At 41.7% G+C, this 19,494-nt stretch overlaps 1 protein-coding gene across 2 annotated transcripts in view; it reads right to left on the reverse strand.

The window, feature by feature from the left end:
- The window catches only part of LOC126426711 (solute carrier family 35 member E2A-like), a 169,171-nt gene that overhangs the window by 128,703 nt on the left and 20,974 nt on the right, over positions 1–19,494 (reverse strand). For both annotated transcript variants that reach the window (XM_050088633.1, XM_050088632.1), the window contains exon 2: positions 12,886–13,021. In XM_050088633.1, coding sequence (XP_049944590.1) covers positions 12,886–13,021 — 136 coding nt within the window. The remainder of the gene's footprint in view (positions 1–12,885; positions 13,022–19,494) is intronic.

Here is a 19,494-nt window from a genome sequence, read left to right on the forward strand (position 1 = left end):
AGCATGGGATGTTAGATCCCTTAATCAGGAAGGTGGGTTAGAAAATTTAAAAAGGAAAATTGATAGGTTGAAGCTAGATAGAGTGGGAAATTGTGAAGTTCGGTGTCAGGAGGAACTGGACTTCTGGTCTGGTGAATACAGAGTTATAAATACAAAAAGTGGTAATGCAGGAGTGGGTTTTATAATGAACAAGAAAACAGGAATGCCAGTAAGCTACTATGAACAGCATAGTGAATGCATTACCACAGCGAAGACAGACACAAAGCCCACACCTACCACAGCAGTACAGGTTTACATGCCAACTAGTTCTGCAAAAGAAGAAGAGATTGAAGAAATGTATTATGACATAAAAGAAACTATTAGATAGTTAAAGATGACAAAAATTTAATTGCAATGGGGGGACTTGAATTAAATAGTAGAAATAGGAAGAGAAGGAAAAATAGTATGTGAATATGGACCAGGAGACAAGAGTGAAAGTGGAAGTTGCCTACTGAATTTTGCGCAGAGCAGAATTTAATCATCGCTAATATTTTGCTTAAGAATCATAAAAGAATGCTGTATAAGTGGAAGAGACCTGGAGACACTGGAACATTTCAGATTGATTACATAATGGTTAGACAGAGACTTAGGAACCACATTTTGTAAGACATTTCCAGAGGCGGATGTGGACTCTGACCTCCATTTATTGAACTGAAGAAATTGCAAAAAGGTAAGAAATTAAGGAGATGAGACTTGGATAAGTTGAAAGAACCAGAGGTTGTTGAGAGTTTGAGAAGGAGCATTAGCCAACAGATGACTAGAACTGGGGAAAGGAACACAGTAGAAGACAAATGGGTAGCTTTACGAGATGAAATAGTGAAAGTAGCAGAGGATCACGTTGGTAAAAAGACAAGTGCTAGCAGAAATCCTTGGGTAACATAAGAGATATTGAATTTAACTGATGAAAGGAGAAAATTTAAAAATGCAGCAAATGAAGCAGGCAAAATGGGAGACAAACGTTTAAAACGCGAGATTGACAGGAAGTGCAAAATGGCTAAGCAGGAGTGGCTAGAAGACAAATGTAAGGATTTAGAAGCATATTTCACAAGGAAAAGATAGATACAGCCTACAGGAAAGTTAAAGAGGCCTTTCAGGAGAAGAGAAACAGCTGTATGAATATCAAGAGCTCAGATGGAAAACCAGTCTTACACAAAGAAGGAAAAGCTGAAAGGTAGAAGGAATATACTAAAGGTCCATACGAGGAGATGAACTTGAAGGCCATATTATAGAAAGGGAAGTGGACATACACGAACCTGAGATTGGGGGATATGACAGTGCAAGAAGAATTTGACAGAGCTCAGCAAGACCTAAGTCAAAACAAGGCCTCGCGGGTAGACATTCTGTCAGAACTACTGATAGCCTTGGGAGAGCCAGCCATGACAAAACTCTTCCATCTGGTATGCAAGATGTATGAGACAGGCGAAATATCCTCAGGTTTCAAGAAGAATATAATAATTCCAATTCCAAAGAAAACAGTTTTTGACAGGTGTGAAAATTACCAAACTATCAGTTTAACAAGGCATGGTTGCAAAATACTTATTCGAATTCTTTATATAACAATGGAGAAACTGGGAGAAGTCACCCTCAGGAAAGATCAGTTCGATTCTGGACAAGTGTAGGCACTACTTATTGTAGAAGATAGGTTATAGAAAGACAAACCTACGTTTACAGCACTTGTAGATTTAGAGAAAGATTTTGACAATGTTGACTGGAACACTCTCTTTGAAATTCTGAAGGTAGCAGTGGTAAAATACAGGGAACAAATGGCTGTTTACAACCTGTACAGAAATCAAATGGCAGTTGTCAGAGTTGGGGTGCATGAAAGGGAGGCTGTGTTTCAGAAGGGAGTCAGACAGAGTTGTAGCCTGTCCCCGATGTTATTCAATCTGTACCCTGAGCAGGTAGTAATGGAAACCAAAGAAAAATCTGGAGTAAGAGTTAAAGTTCAGGGAGAAGAAATGAAAAATCTGAGGTTTGCCAATGACATTGTAATTCTGTAAGAGGCAGCAAAGGTCTTGGAAGAGCAGTTGAACGGGATGGACAGTGCCTTGAAAGGAGGATGTAAGATGAACAGCAACAAACGCAAAACAAGGATAATGTCTGCAAGTGTGTGTGTGTGTGTGTGTGTGTGTGTGTGTGTGTGTGTGTGTGTGTGTGCTTGGAGATTACTGGCACTCAACAGTGAGGTTATCAGTGCCCTGACAAACAATGAAAGAAATGAATGTGGATAAAATGGCGAAAATATTAACACACTTGCTAAGACAACTAAGAAATACTAAAATGTGCTATACAGAAGATTAAAACACAATTAAAATGACAGAGGAGCTAAAAGAAAGGCACATGAAAATGTGACTGGCTGACTGCTTATGAAAAACATGCGTTAGCCAGTCACTCTGTTAACACACTAAAATAATAATAATAATAATAATAATAATTTCGCAAGGGACAATCATACATAGAGCAGATCTGGAATCTGAAAATGATTCTCCAGATGAGAAACACCCGAAACACAGTGGTCACTTTTGTAGATTTTAAAAAGGTCTACGACTCAATAGACGGAGTAGCGCTCTGCAAGACGCTGGAAGAATTCAGCATTGACAGAAAGACAAGAACAATCATTCGGGAAACATTAACTGACACAGTGTCCGAGGTTAAATTTATGGGGGATATCTCGGAACCATTTGAAATCCAAACTGGAGTGCGACAGGGTGACGGACTTTCACCATTACTCTTCAATACCATTCTTGAAAAAATTATCAGGACATGGGAAAAAAGAAGTCAAAGCAATCCAAATTGGCATTAGAAAAGATAATAGATTCAATGTGAAGTGTTTAGCTTTTGCAGATGACCTTGCAATCCTCACAAATAATAGAAAAGAACCCACTAATGCCATAGAGAAGTTACACGAAATTGCACAGAGAACTGACCTGCAAATCTCATATGAGAAAACTCAGTACATAGAAAGAGTGCCACAAGACAAATTGCCTATTGTGACAACCCATGGGAAAATCATACAAGTACCACATTTTAAGTACCTGGGAGAAATCATCCAGCCATCAGGGATCAACCTAAAGGCCAATGAGGAAAGAATAAAAAAACAACAGAAAGCATATAAACTCACGTGGAACTATTATAACAAAAAGTCCATATCCATTAACGCAAAATTGAGGCACTACAACACTATCGTACTTCCGGAGGCACTGTATACATCTGAAACAACACAAATAGGTGGGCAAACTAGAATCAAAGAAATAAAGAAACAAGAAAGGAAAATTCTCAGGAAAATTTTTGGTCCGATACAAGAGCAAGGAATCTGGAAGAAGAGACCAACATCAGAATTATATAAATACACAGACAAGCTTACGAATACAATAAGGAAAAGAAGAATGCAGTTCTATGGACATATTCACGGGATGAATGAAAACAGAATTTCAAAGCGAATTCTTAAAGTCATCAACTCAGGCAGGGGTAAAACAAAATGGATAAAAGAAGTTGAAGAGGACCTCAGACAAGCACACATAACAGTAAACGATGCAGAAAATAGAACTGAATTCAGGAACATCATCAAAAAACATAAATTTGACACCACAACACAGAAGAGACCAGGATGCAAATGGATAGCGGAGCGAAAGAAACAACACAGTGAACACACGAAGAAAATTTGGGCTCAGAAAAAAACATAAACAATCATCATAAAGAAATTAAAGTTGAAACGCTCTCTTTAAATGGGAATAATCAAAAATAATAATAATAATAATAATAATAATAATAATAATAATAACAATAATAATAATTAAAATATGGCACATAGTGATCTGTATGCCATAACCACCATTCATTGAGAGGGTCCTCTCACCGGAGCAAGAAGCCATGCTTCACAGGGCTGTGGCCTAAGCGAAGACTAATACGGTGAACCTCATCCCACTGATGTGGCTGGAAGGAGGTATGCTACAACTGCATTGTGGGCAGATGTTGCTTACTGTCTATCACTTCCAGCTATTCATTCTCCCACCTACACAAGACTCGGGAGCTCCACAGCAAGGCGACAGCACACAGGGGGATGACACATTCAAATAACTGAGAATCATGACATGCCTCCTTGGCTGTTAGATCCACCATTTTGTTCCCTGCAATACCCGGGTGCCCTGGTATCCAGCAGAAGGACACCTCCTTTCAGTTGTCGTAGATGGAGGAGGATATCCTGGATATTCTGGACTACTTTATCTGCTGGGTACAAACATAGTAGAGAGTGAAGGGCACTCAGAGAATCACGACAGACAATAAATTTAGCATTGGAAGAATGTCTCATCTGTTCCAATGGCTGCAAGATCGCATGTACGAGGGCGGTTCAGAAAGTAACCTCCGATTGGTCACAGTGCGGGTTGTGGGGGGAGTAGCGACGCCATCTGTGCGTTCACGCACTCAACAGGTCAATCGGCATCAAGCCGTGGTCGAGTGAACGTCGTACCTGCGCTAGTTTAGTTTTTGTGGCAGTTTGAAATGTGTGCTGCAATAGAAAACCCCGCCAAATGTGAAGTGCGTGCTGTCATACGGTTTTTTACAGCCAAAGGATATTCTGCAGCAGCTATTCATCGTGAGCTTTGTGCCGTGTACGGACCAAGAGTTATGAGTGAAGGAGTTGTCCGTGAATGGGTACGTTTATTTAAAAGTGGACGAGAAAACGTTCATGATGAAGAGAGGAGTGGTAGACCATCATTGGTGACTGAAGAACTCATTCAGACAGTTGATGCAAAAGTTTGTGAAAATCGATGTTTCTCAATGTCGGAGTTGTCTACTGGTTTTCCACAGATTTCTAAGACTCTCTTGTACGAGATAGTGACAGCAAGATTGGGTTACCGTAAGTTCTGTGCACGATGGGTGTCCAAAATTCTTACCGACCACCACAAAACTCAAAGAATGGCCTCTGCATTAGACTTTCTGTCACGTTATGAGGACGAAGGAGAACCATTGTTAAACAGAATCGTGACCGGTGACGAATCCTGGATTAAGTACGTGAACCTTGAGACAAAAGAACAATCAAAGATGTGGGCACATTCAAATTCGCCTACCAAACCAAGAAAAGCCTCGCAAGATTTTTCTGCCAGAAAACTGATGGCAACGGTGTTTTGGGATGCCAAAGGGGTGTTGTTGGTTGAATTCATGGAACGTGGTACGACCATTAATCAAGACGTGTACTGTGAAACAATAAAAAAGTTACGACGGGCTATACAGAACAAACGCCGTGGTATGCTGACTTCCGGTATCGTTTTTTTGCACGATAACGCCCGTCCTCACTCTGCTCGCAGAACAATGGCCCTTCTTGAGTCCTTCAAGTGGGACGTTATCAACCATCCACCTTACAGCCCAGACCTGGCGCCAAGTGATTATCACCTCTTCATGCATTTGAAGAAATGGCGCGGGTCACAGCGGTTTGATGACGACGAAGAGCTCAAAGATGCGGCCACAGGCTGGCTCCAGGCACAAGCGGGTGATTTTTATGCGGAAGGAATTTCAAAGCTTGTGAAGAGATACGATAAGTGCCTCAATCGCTATGGAGACTATGTAGAAAAATAGTGCAAAGATGTAGTTGTAAGATGTATATATTAAAATATTTTTATTTAACTTGGTGTATTTTTTTAAATCAACCGGAGGTTACTTTCTGAACGGCCCTCGTAATTCTGCACCGAAGATAGTAAAGCCATCAGGCAGTTGGACCTTGAGGACACGATCTGGGAAAACAACAGAGCAACCTAGTGAGATCCCCCATTTAGATCCATCCGTAAATACAGTTGTGGTGCTCGTATAAAATGTCAGAAAACATCATATCGAAACCAGAAGCAGGAGAGCAATTTCTTCTGTACTGGACCAAATCCAAAATTACTTTGGGCCTCCGCAGTAACGAAGGCGGCAGCACATGCTGCACGTGGATCCCAAATGACATTGTGGATCGTTGTTGGCTGGATAACATGTGTTCCAGAGACAGATGGGCAACAGTATGGTACGCAAGTGAAGTCACAGCTGTGAGGTACTTACATGCCTCACGTACCATGAGGATGGTGAGTGGCGGTTTCTCGGCCTCAGCACAGAGACTGGGTATGGGACACATCCTATAAGCACCCCTGGCTAACCAAATCCCCTCATGGTGGATAGTGTCAATGATCTTCACACGAGAAAGCCTCGCCAAGCCATACACTGTGCATCCACAATTAAGCTACGAACGCACGGAAGCCTGATAAAACTGGAGCAGACGTGCGCTGTTTGCTCCCAAACACCTGTGGCTAAGGTACTTTATGATGTTCAATGCCTTGAGGGTTCTGGCTTTCAGGTCATTCAGGTGTAGCAACCACAATAATTTGGAGTAAAAAATGAGGCACAGAAACTTCACTAAGCTTCTAAAATGTAGAGTGGTGGAATGGTGTCCCCATATGGAAGACAGGTAAACTAAAAATATGGCGAGAATGAAAAAAAAAAAAAACCACACACACACACACACACACAGACCTGTAGAAAACTGGAAATCCATCTTTGCAGCCCATTTCTCTAACCTCCGCAGTGTAGATTGCAACTGACGGCTTGCTTTTGCAACACTGAAGGAGGAACAGAAAACAGTAAAATCGTCCACAAATAAGAAGCACTGCACAGTACTCCTTACCATAGAAGTGACTCTGGTTATGGCTATGATAAAGAGGGTAACACTTAAAACACTGCCCTGGGGAACACCATTCTCCTGCTCAAGACGATCAGACAACATGTCACCACCTCAGATTCCAAAAGCCACCGAGACAGGAAAGACCGTATGAAGATGGGAGGTGGCCACGAAAGCCCCAGTGATGTAGTTGTGTGAGAATACTGTGTTTCCAAGTAGTATTGTATGCCTTACTGATACTGAAAAATATGCCAATACAGTGATGTTGGCGTAGGAAAGCCTGCTCAGTAGCCCCCTCTAGCAGGATCAGGTTGTCACAGTGGACCAAAATCATCAGAATCCAAACTGAGAGTGGCTAAAAGGATGATGGAATGTAGTAAAATTAAATCAGGTGATGCTAGAGAAATTAAATTAGGAAACAAGACAAACTAGTGGATGAGTTCTGCTATTTGGGATATGACAGGAACTATCATTCAAAGCAAAAAATTCTAGTATCATGGGCTCTAACATACATACCTTAATAGCTATGAGCACCACATCATCTTTGAGACTGTGAAATAAATCTCTCCTACTGCAAGTTCTTTGCTTTCCATATTTTGAGAGGTGGTAGTATGGAACACAACAAGAAAAAAATGTCTAGTAATGTGGGCTCCAACATGTCTACCTTAAGAGCAATAAATACTTGTTCACTTCAATAATGTGAAACACATCTCTTCAACTGAATGACTGCTCATTACTTTTAATGTCTGATTTTTAGACCCCACATTTAGTAGACTTTTTCCTTCAAATGATTGTTCCTTTTATATCCCCTAAATACTGGCCATTCCTCCTGGGACAACCAGTATATCCAACAAGCCACTGTTTGAGAGAGACCGCAGAAAAGGGTACTCAGTACCAATATTAGTGACATTCTATCCTACTCTGCACAAAGACACTGAGCATATCTGTTCCACTTTTGTACGGGCCGGATTGCCCTCTTAAGCTACTGGCAGAGCAGTTATTAATTTGTATGATGTCTGCTGCCACGGCTGCTTCATAACAATTCCAAACAATGGAGTAATATTCGAGAATTGGTCACAATAGTTTTACATGTGATTTCCTTTAGAGAAGCTCTGAAGAAAATTGTGAAATATCCCTCATGAACCATTCTTTTTACAAATTAACTGAAAATCTAAGTTCAAGGACTGAAGAGTTCTATTGGCTAGATGACAAGTAATAGTGTTAGTATAAAGCAATGTACTCTAGCCAGGATTCTGCATTTGCACATCTAGGAAACTATTTTTTTGAAAAAGACAAATGTAATGAAATTCCAAATATCTCAGGATCCAAGACAACTCTGCATGCAAGCTAACCCCCCAATTGTTCAACAAGTTATTACAGAAAAATATGTATAACTTAATAGGTTTATTTTGAAAACTTACGAATGGTTACCTTATTACACATAACTGAAGGAGACAATAAAAGTATCATTACAAGGAAATAAAATCAGACAAAGACCTCATTTACTCAGATACAGATGCCACTTAGTCCTCGTCACCAAAATGGTCCACAGAATCTGCAATGTCATTGCCACTGTCATGGTTATTTTGCATTCCTTCCCATTGTTGCTCATAGTAAAAAATGGTTCAAATCGCTCTGAGCACTATGGGACTCAACTGCTGTGGTCATAGGTCCCCTAGAACTTAGAACTACTTAGACCTAACTAACCTAAGGACATCACACACATCCATGCCCGAGGCAGAATTCGAACTTGTGACCGTAGCGGTTGCGCGGTTCCAGACTGAAGCGCCTAGAACCGCTCGGCCACACTGGCTGGCGTTACTCATAGTAGATTGTCCTCACCCCATCTAATGCATTTGTTACACAGCTCTTCTTAAAGCTGTTCACAACTGGTGAACTGGATGTGCATGTTCAAGTGGTCTGGATCCATTCTGCAATTGGAGATACTGGAGACTTCAACAACTTCCCGGAAGGGGTCGGGGCTTGACCACATTGAAGTAACCAACTACTGTACAGCTCCTTCAGGTGGTCTTTAAATGGCTTACTCACCACCAATCTAACAATTGTGGTTGCAAATTCATTCCTTCTTCAATGAGGATAAGATCTATGTTTAATTTCAGGAGTTCTGCCTTCACTGCTGGTGTCAGACACCCCCTGAAAGCATAAACGACCAACGTCCTGTGCTTCTTTAGGACGCCTGGCCTCCTGCTCCAGTCTGTACGAAACCAATCTACAACAAATTTATTGGTCATTCATTCTTATCCACTGCAAGGAAACATGACACCAGGCAGAAGCTTTTTGTGTGGCATAGTTTTACAACTGAGGTGAGACAGGGCCACATTTTTGTTCCATCAGCAAGCATACACATCATCAGGGTGATTCGCAATTTCTCACTGCCCGTAGTGTGAACCGATACACTTTTGGCATTTTTCTCTTCAACTGTTATACTGGATAGCATATCAAAGTAAACAGGAGTCTTTGCAGTGTTTCCAATTTGCTGCCAGAGGTAAGTGCAGTCGTCTGCCGCCATAGCCCATTAATGGCAAACTTCACCACACTTTCCTAGTGAATATGTTCTTGTATGTTCCAGACTGATTTCTGCATTTTTTTCACACAGTGTGGTTTGTCTATTAGCACTGACAACTCTACACAGATGCCACAGCTCTCAGCCATTAAGTGAAGGCAGTCATCCACTGCATTGTCTGGGGGTGACAGCTAACACTTGAAATTTGGCACTCTCGGCACACCATTGACACTGTGAATCTTTGAATATTGATTTTCCTAATGACTTCCAAAGTGGAATGACACAAGTGTCTAACTCGCAACTACCATTACACGTTCAAAGTCTTCATTCCCATCGTGCGGCCATAATCGTGTCGGAACCTTCCCACATGAACCACCTGAGTACGAATCGAGCTGTGGTGTCACTGATTTAGTAGACTGTTCTGTCTGGTGCCACTGGCTCGGATCCAGTATCGACTATCCTCCTTGCGGCCCCATTGCCAATGTCTATGAGGAAGAGTTGGTATCCGTGTGTTGTGTCCTTAGAAGGTCTTTGCTTGCCGATATATGTAAGGGGTTCGCTGGCGTGAGAGAGAGGTACGAAGTCTGGGGATTAGCAGTAGGGTCGCGACAAGAGGTGGACACGAGGTCCGAGCGGCCGAAGCCACGACCTGCACAAGGAGGGCCTGCGCAGAGAGAGGATACCGGAGTACTTCACAAAGGGTCAGCATCGACTACAAGCGGCAGACCGACATTCTGTCGGTCGGTTGGCAACATTCGTGACAGACGACCACTCGTGGCTTGGCTGCCCTCTTCTAACTGGCTTTCATCGGCACCACTCAGAAAGTGCTACGACGCACCGTGGAACTGCTTGCTGATGAAGGGGAGTAAAATTCTGTAATCCTCTTGGTGATTTGTTTCTTTGTCTATCTGCCCTCCTCATTATTTTCTAGTTTGTACCCGACCCTCAGAGTTTTACTCCGTCAGCTCTTTGCTCGTAAATATAGGCAGTAATATTGTACTAAGACACTAGTTGTCATTTGAAGATTTGTGCCACTTTCATTTCTGGTTTGTACCCAATCATTAATGTTCTAATTAATCAGCTCTCGGTCATAAATACAGCCGGAACAATTGCATTAAGGCACAGGTTGCCGTTAAACAAAAGACGGGTATTGTGGTTAGATTTAGCTGTTAACCGGTTCAATTCTTTGATTGTAATAGCATTTCTCAGTCGTTAGTTTTACAAGCTGTTCGTTTCCATGTTTGAAAGAACGAGTCATTATTGGTGTATTTTAGCTGGATCTTGTGGTTCCGTCAAGTGAGTTCTCTTGTAATAAGTGTTCACAAGTGATGTTTTAAGATGTTCCTTCAGAGCAGTCTTAATAACTGACAATCAGTTTAACCTCGAAAATATTAACAGCCAACTGTCACTAGGGCTTTAGTCAATTATCAGAAGGGACGCGTTGGGGTCCAGTCGCACCACGCTTGCCAACTGAAATTAAAAGAGGTTGGTTGCTTTCAAGCAAGCCTTATCCTTTTCATATTGTTTGCTAATCTGTTTAACCTTTAAGCACAGGTGCACATCTTAACCCTGAACCTTTTGACATACAGCTTTCAAATTAAAAGTTAAGTCATTTGTTTTGATTAATTGATTCACTCTCGCCATCAATGGTGCTTATATAGTTTTCTTGTGTTGCAGACGGGCATTTAATAAGGCAGACTGTGTCCAGCACGGTAGTAAACACCGCCGTTTCACCTGATAACGGGCGGGCTGCTGGTCCGGCCCTCTTGTAATCATTGTCATATTTTTCGCTGTTTTGCAACACAGCACTTCAAATTTCTTTTGCAAAGATTAAATGCTTATTCAACTTAAGGTTTCAGGGCAAAAGAATTTTGCAAATTTGTTGATTTTTGTTAAAGAAAATTTTATGGTTAAATGCTTTGGTTATCTGTAAAACACGGTATATATACTGTTAAATAAACAGGTTGTGTGAAAAGTAAGTTATATTGGTGGGTCCTCCCTTACACGTTTTCCTTAATTTCAGTAAGTACCATGGATCACAAATGACAGCTCCACCAATGCGCTGGCCTTTTATATCTCGTGTACGTGATACTACCACCTTACGTACGAGGGCAGTTCAATAAGTAATGCAACACATTTTTTTTCTCGGCCAATTTTGGTTGAAAAAACCAGAAATTTCTTGTGGAATATTTTCAAACATTCCCGCTTCGTCTCGTATAGTTTCATTGACTTCCGACAGGTGGCAGCGCTGTACGGAGCTGTTAATATGGCGTCTGTAACGGATGTACGTTGCAAACAACGGGCAGTGATCGAGTTTCTTTTGGCGGAAAACCAGGGCATCTCAGATAGTCATAGGCGCTTGCAGAATGTCTACGGTGATCAGGCAGTGGACAAAAGCACGGTGAGTCGTTGGGCAAAGCGTGTGTCATCATCGCCGCAAGGTCAAGCAAGACTGTCCGATCTCCCGCGTGCGGGCCGGCCGTGCACAGCTGTGACTCCTGCAATGGCAGAGTGTGCGAACACACTCGTTCGAGATGATCGACGGATCACCACCGAACAACTCAGTGCTCAACTTGACATCTCTGTTGGTAGTGCTGTCACAATTGTTCACCAGTTGGGATATTCAAAGGTTTGTTCCCGCTGGGTCCCTCGTTGTCTAACCGAACACCATAAAGAGCAAAGGAGAACCATCTGTGCGGAATTGCTTGCTCGTCATGTGGCTGAGGGTGACAATTTCTTGTGAAAGATTGTTACAGGCGATGAAGCATGGGTTCATCACTTCGAACCTGAAACAAAACGGCAATCAATGGAGTGGCGCCACACCCACTCCCCTACCAAGAAAAAGTTTAAAGCCATACCCTCAGCCGGTAAAGTCACGGTTACAGTCTTCTGGGACGCTGAGGGGGTTATTCTGTTCGATGTCCTTCCCCATGGTCAAACGATCAACTCTGAAGTGTATTGTGCTACTCTTCAGAAATTGAAGAAACGACTTCTGCGTGTTCGTGGGCACAAAAATCTGAATGAACTTCTCCTTCTTCATGACAACGCAAGACCTCACACAAGTCTTCGCACCCGAGAGGAGCTCACAAAACTTCAGTGGACTGTTCTTCCTCATGCACCCTACAGCCCCGATCTCGCACCGTCGGATTTCCATATGTTTGGCCCAATGAAGGACGCAATCCGTGGGAGGCACTACGCGGATGATGAAGAAGTTATTGATGCAGTACGACGTTGGCTCCGACATCGACCAGTGGAATGGTACCGTGCTGGCATACAGGCCCTCATTTCAAGGTGGCGTAAGGCCGTAGTATCGACTGGAGATTACGTTGAAAAATAGTGTTGTGTAGCTAAAAGATTGGGGAATAACCTGGTGTATTTCAATGCTGAATAAAACAACCCCTGTTTCAGAAAAAAAAAATGTGTTGCATTACTTATTGAACTGCCCTCGTATATATGCACATCTCTATATGTGCATATCACCTCAGCGTACAGAATTTAGAGACAGCTGCCATGCGTTACAGACAATTAAAAATTTAGTCCAAGTCGCTATGTGTGCCTTTCAACAGTTCAACAACAACACATTGTTGTCAGTGAACAATGCTATAGAGATGCTGCTCGTATCTGATAAACCAACTGTGTGAATTACAGTGAAATGTGAGGTAGAGTGCCGCCTAACCTGGTGCAACCGACGAGCAGCATGTGGCAGTAGAAGCCGGGCGGCCTCGCCATCCGTGGCGCGGGCTTGTACATGCCGCAGGGGAAGTACATCTGGACGAAGCCGCACGTCGCCGTCATCAGCATCTGGAATGTGCCTGCAACACGTAACGACACACCGACATCATGCCACACTGCGCCACATCAATGTATCGGCAATAATTAAATGGCACCACAAGAGGCACGAGATAGAGGAATGTCAAGACAATATCATTACGTCCAGTATCATAGTACACAGCCACAATAGGTTATTTTCCTGTTAAAAATACAGTTCATTGTTATTCAGATTGATTACAACATTTAAAAAAACATTTACAGTCAATATTCTCACAAAATATCTCTCATTTTTATGTAATTAAACCTTGAAAATCACTTAATATCAAAACCTGGTCACGTGATCGAAAATGCTCTGTTATTGGCTGATGCTCTGGTTGACGTTACAAATTAGAAATAAGATTAACCTATACGTGTGTTATAGGAGCATTAACCAAAGTTATGTACTTTTTCTCCGAACAGTTTAGCCATTTTGTGATGGAAAATGCAATTACAACTTTTAAGTAGCAATAAAAAGGACTTTAGCGAATGCCGATAGTGCAATCCTTGCGGAAGTTGATGCCCCTATGATCCACCCAATATGTGCAATTGCAGACATTCTTATCCGTGCTCCCTGCAACATCATTAAACTCACTCAAAACTAATGAATCTTAAAACGTTTGCAAATGGGTCTTTATATTATAACTAGATTGTTGACTATCTGTCGTGAGCTATGACCCAAAGCACAATAAAATTATTCTTGGAAAAACTTAGTGCTGATTTCCTCCACAGAAGACAGTCAGCAGGGTACTCCATACAGCAGCAGATCAGTGGTGCAAAAGATAGTGTATCCTATTGCAGATAAAGATGACACACATTCAAATCCTGGATATGTCATATACGAGGGTGGTTTGTAAAGTAATAGGAAAAAGGTACTTACATCACTGAAACATTTTTTTTATTTTTCAATATAGTCTTCCTTGTAGAATAATGCACTTGGTTCAATGATGTTCCATGTCTTGATCCCATCTTGAAAATGAGTTTCCTCCAGGCCTGCAAAATAGCTGTCAACTCCGGCTATCAATTTTTCATTTGAAGTGAATCTTCATCCACCAAGAGAAATTTTCAGTTTTGGGAAGAGATGGAAGTGTGACGGAGCCATATCAGATGAATGAGGTGGATGTTGCAACAATTCATACCTCAGTTCGTGTAATTTTGCCACAGTGACGGCACATGTGCGGGCGTGCATAGTCTTGATGGAAAATGACTTTCTTCCTTGCTAAACCTGGCCTTTTTTGCATATCTTTTGTTGCAATTTGTCCATGAGTATTCTCTCTTAATTGTTTTCCCAGTGGGGAGATCATCTACAAACAGAATCCCCTTCGCATCCCAGAACACTGATGCCGTGATCTTTTCTGGCAAAGGAATTGTCTTTGCCTTCTTTGGTGGCAGAGACTCACCATGTTTCCACTACTTTGACTGTTGTTTTGTCTCTGGGGTATATTAGTGCACCCCAAGTTTCATCTATGGTCATAATCTGCTGCCAAAAAATCTTGTTTGTATCTCCTAAAATGGGCCAAACATTGTTCCAATATGTCCATTCTCATGTGTTCTTGATCCAGTGTCAAGAGTCATGGCACCCATCTTGCAGATAATTTTTTCATTTCTAATTCTTCCGTTAAAATGTGATATACCCTTTCAGATGACATCTGGCAAGTGTGAGCACCTTCAATCAGTGATCCTCCATGACCATTTTGTGCACTTCTGCAATGATTTCTGGAGTAGCGACACAGCTTGGCCAACCACTGTGTGCACCATTATCTAAGCTCTCCCGACCAAATTTAAATTCATTTGTCCACTTGGCAACAGTTGAATATGAGGGAGCAGAGCACCCAAAGTGTTCTGTAAATTGGTGCGAATGTCCTTTACTTTCATACCTTTCTTTACGAAGTACTTAATCACTGCTCGGATCTCGATTTTTTGCATCTTCGCAAGTCACTACGCAGGAACAAGAGAGCCACGTCACTGCCACAGCTCTCTTCCAAGAACAACAGTCCAATGAATCTAGAATGAGATTTTCATTCTGCAGTGGAGTGTGCACTGATATGACACTTCGTGGCAGATTAAAACTGTGTGCCGGATGAAGACTGGAACTCGGGACCTTTGTCTTTTGTGGGCAAGTGCTCTACCAACTGAGCTACCCAAGCACGACTCACACCCCATCCTTAAAGGTACTGGCGGAATTAAAGCTGTGAGGACGGGGCGTGAGTTGTGCTTGGGTAGCTCAGTTGGTAAAGCACTTGCCCGCGAAAGGCAAAGGTCCCGAGTTCGAGTCTTCATCCGGCACACAGTTTTAATCTGCCAGGAAGTTTCAGTCCTATGAATATCGCGTGAACAACTTTTTGTGCTAGCGCTGACTTCCAAGAACTTTTCAAACCACCCTCGTATTTTCAAAAGTTTTACACCAAATACAAAAATAGCATTAGCAAGAACTGATTGTAGCAGTAGTTTCAATTGCGGAATGTATTACATATAGCTTCACATTAGCCTTAGTCTGAGAAGTAGGCAACAGAGGATAAATGCATTTACTTTGCAAACAAACAATTCACTTTTTTGGAAAGCATTGCTAGTAGCAAAGACGTTGCCACACGCCCACAGTACAGTGAGGTGTAGGACAATGAGGTTATACGGAGAGATATAAAGCGTGTTCAACGTACAGGTGGCACAAATGTAAAGGCCGTGATGTTTGTGAGTGTAAACCAACATTCGCATCTAAAGCAGACTTACTCCATCTTTATATAAGATAACGAAGCTGCAAAAGTTTAAACAATAAGGATCCTAACTGGACAGTACGAAGATAAAAACATTGTTTCTAATAAAGCAGAAAGTGTGTGGTCACATTAGCTACAAAATATCTTTTTGAGTGTGATGTGTGTAAACAGTGATTTCAAATGTAAGCACATGTAAACAGTAAGGAAAACACAATAATATCCCATTCCTGATCGGTGTGGTCTAGTTTTGTAATTGCCATTTGGTTTTTATATGAGACAACTGTCAAGTTGTTTTATAAGTAAATTAAGAAGTTCTTTTGGGTTACATCTGAACCAGTGATCTATGGACGTCTTCTAAAATTCAGCAGTTTACCATTCTAACAACTAAGCTACCGAATAATTGAGGAGTAGTTGGGTAAAATGACAATTTTCACTATGAGTTTAATTTTGCTGAATGACATTATCCTTCACTGTAACATTGGGAGAGCACATCTGGGAGGTACATTAATGTTAATTTTACAGTGCAACACATTTTTAATTAAGTTAGTGAACTCGTGTGTCAATGTGGTGGGAATTTGCCGGTACAGTGGAAGCACGTTTTACGCATCTTCTCATTTCGTGGAGCACTTAAAATACACTTTTCAAGAATTTTTATAGATGTATTTGTAACCCACTTTCCGAAACATAAATTTGAAAATAAGACATCACTGAACTGGCACTATAACAGTAGGAGCAGCAAGCTAGTCAGTGATGTCAAAGGCATCACATGATTCGAGTGGTGTGTTTTAGCGTGCATTCAAATTATTTGTATTTTATTTCCATTTTTATAAAAGACTACTGAAATTCAAGAGGAAAAAAAGCATGTTAGGATGTAATTAATCATTTAAGACACTTTCCAGAAAACAGTCAAATGCCCTATTTGTCAACAGACCATTACATTTTCCATTCTGTAGATCCATAGTGAGGATATCTTCAAAGATACAGAACATGTGAAAACATAATAGCAATAAAAGTGAAAACAACAGGTCGAAAATAAATGTATTAATGTACTTAGATATTGAAAAGATATAATGTTCTGTCAACCACGATGTGCCGCATAAGATGCTGCTAGAAATGCAAGCTGATGAGAAACTTGGTGTTATAAGGGCAATCCTGACTAACACGAAGCCCAAAATCAAATCTCAATAATGTTTATCAAAACCTTTTGTACTCATAATAGGAGTTTCCAATCGAGATAGACTGTCATCACTCTCGTTCAACTGAAAAATAACACACGAAAGGCACGAGGGATTGAAACATTGGAACCTATTTAAATCTTTCAGGAATGGGACTAAGAAGAGTGGTGTGGAAATTGACTGTTTAGATTGTGCAGACAATATAGCCATAGTTACAGATGTTTCTGAAACAGAAAGAGAACAAGTTAATGTACTGTAAGAAGAGGCAGAACAATCTGGCTCGCAAACCTCTTTAAAAAATAGTAATGTCAAACCAGTGGAAAAATGCTCCTGACAGAAAGTGGGAGACCAGCTGCCTCTACTCTCGCTTCGGTATCTGAACATATTCACACGATTTTAACATAGAACATTCTAAATCCTTTGTAGTTAAGCCTCCATACTCAACATCTCCCTCCCATTGCCACCGTCTATATGTGTCTCTCTCCCACTGTCTCCTCCTCCCCCCATTGGTTTACAGTATATCCCATTGCCACTCTCCCCTCACACATGATCTCCTTTTGTCCTTCTATCCCACTGGTACTGTATCCACCACAAGTCGGCACCTCAAAAATTCTGGGGGTCCAACTTATTTTTTTCATATCCCCGAGTGTTTTAATTTCAGTCCAAACTGCACCCTTGCCTACACCTATGTGTTAAAGTTTGCCAGTCTGGGAGGGTCCAGACACTCCGAGCCGATGTATTGTCTCCAGTCATCTCCATTTTCCCCATTTCCACTGCCCCCCTCTCTTTTGCTCCCACTACTTCTATCTCCAGTCATCTCTCTTTCTCTTTTACTGCCACTGCCTCTCACTCATCATGAATATGTCCTCTCTCTTAGGATCCCACAGCTATTGTCTTCATCCATCTCCATTTCTCTTTAACTGCCACTTTCTCTCTCCCACAATCACTGCCTCCTCTCTTTTTCTCTGCCATTGACACTGTCTCCTCTCTCTGTCTCCTCTCTAACATTCTCTTTCAGCACCACCAAGTGAAAATATATTTGCATGCCAAATTTTTGCTGAGGAAGGTGGAATGAGGACCAAGGCAGCTGGTTCCCCACTTTTCTGTCAGTCTTTTAAAGAGGAACATATTCACCTTTTTTGTGCTCTGAAAGGAATGTTTGTGTGTTGGTTCCCTTCTTTTCCCTGATACAACAGTGTGTGTTGCATAAATAAAACAAATTCTCTCAGTCAATAGAGTTTGGACAGTTTATGTGGTGGAATGAAAGCTGTGTAGTGGTGGAATGGGAGCAGGGAGGGGGCTGGATGGGTGAGGACAGCGACTAACGAAGGTTGAGAACCGGAGGGTTACAGAAACATAGGATGTATTGCACGGAAAGTTCCCACCTGCACAATTCAGAAAAGCTGATGGTGGGAAGGATCCACATGGCACAGACTATGAAGCAGTCATTGAAATGAAGGATATCATGTTTGGCATTGTGTTCAGCATCAGGATGGTCCACTTGTTTCCTGGCCACAGTTTGTTGGCAGCCATTCATGCAGACAGCTTGTCGGTTGTCGTGCCCACATAGAATGCAGCACAGTGGTTGCAGCTTAGCTTGTAGACCACAAGACTGCCTTTGATGGATAAGATGGTGATAGTGATTGGACTGGAGTAGGCAGTGGTGGGAGGATGTATAGGACAAGTCTTCCATCTAGGTCTATTACAGTGGTATGAGCCACAAGGTAAGAGATTGGGAGCAGGGGTTGTGTGAGGATGGATGAGTATATTGTGTAGGTTCGGTGGGCAGCGGAATACCATTGAGGGAGTGATGCGAAGGACAGTGGGCGGGATATTTCTCATTTCAGGGCACGACGAGAGGTAATTGAAACCCTGGCGGAGAATGTAATTCAGTTGCTCCAGTCCTGGATAGTACATAGTTACGACGGCAATAATTACACCTAACACAAGCACTCCGTCTTCAGGCCACAAGTGGCCCACTGGGGACCATCTGACTGCTGTGTCGTCATCAGTTGAGGATGCAGATAGGAGGGGCATGTGGTCAGCACACCGCTCTCTCACCTAACACAAGGTTAACACAAAATCATTTGCTTTACATTTTTTTCTGCATACTTTGCCCATCAATCACCATCCATCAAAAATGCCCAGCTTATGATTTGTATCATTAGAAATATATTACTGGATTTTTTGTCTTTTCAGTTTTACATAATTTTTGGCAGTCATTTTCCGTTCTTTTCATCCATCTTAAGACCCTTTTTAGCACTGCAGTACCACACAGGGTATATCTGTATAGGCATGGAATAGCTATTATACAGAGACAGTCCTTCATAAAGTTTTATTGGTAAAAAAGGCCGACTAAAAACATAGTTTAGTCACCTCAGAACCCTTGTGATGATCCTCGAACCCTTGACATGTGTTCACTACGTCAGTTAAAACTACACTTACACCTCAGACCAGATATTACACGCAAATTTTACACTAGTAAGTACAGTAACTTTGAACCTTGGATTTCAGTAACAGACAATGATATTCAAAAAAGTTTCAAGGTTCCCTGCAAACGGCATCTTAAGAATATATGACAAAATTTTGACA

Source organism: Schistocerca serialis, chromosome 11 (genome assembly GCF_023864345.2).
Source record: "Schistocerca serialis cubense isolate TAMUIC-IGC-003099 chromosome 11, iqSchSeri2.2, whole genome shotgun sequence".
Lineage (NCBI taxonomy): Eukaryota > Metazoa > Arthropoda > Insecta > Orthoptera > Acrididae > Schistocerca > Schistocerca serialis.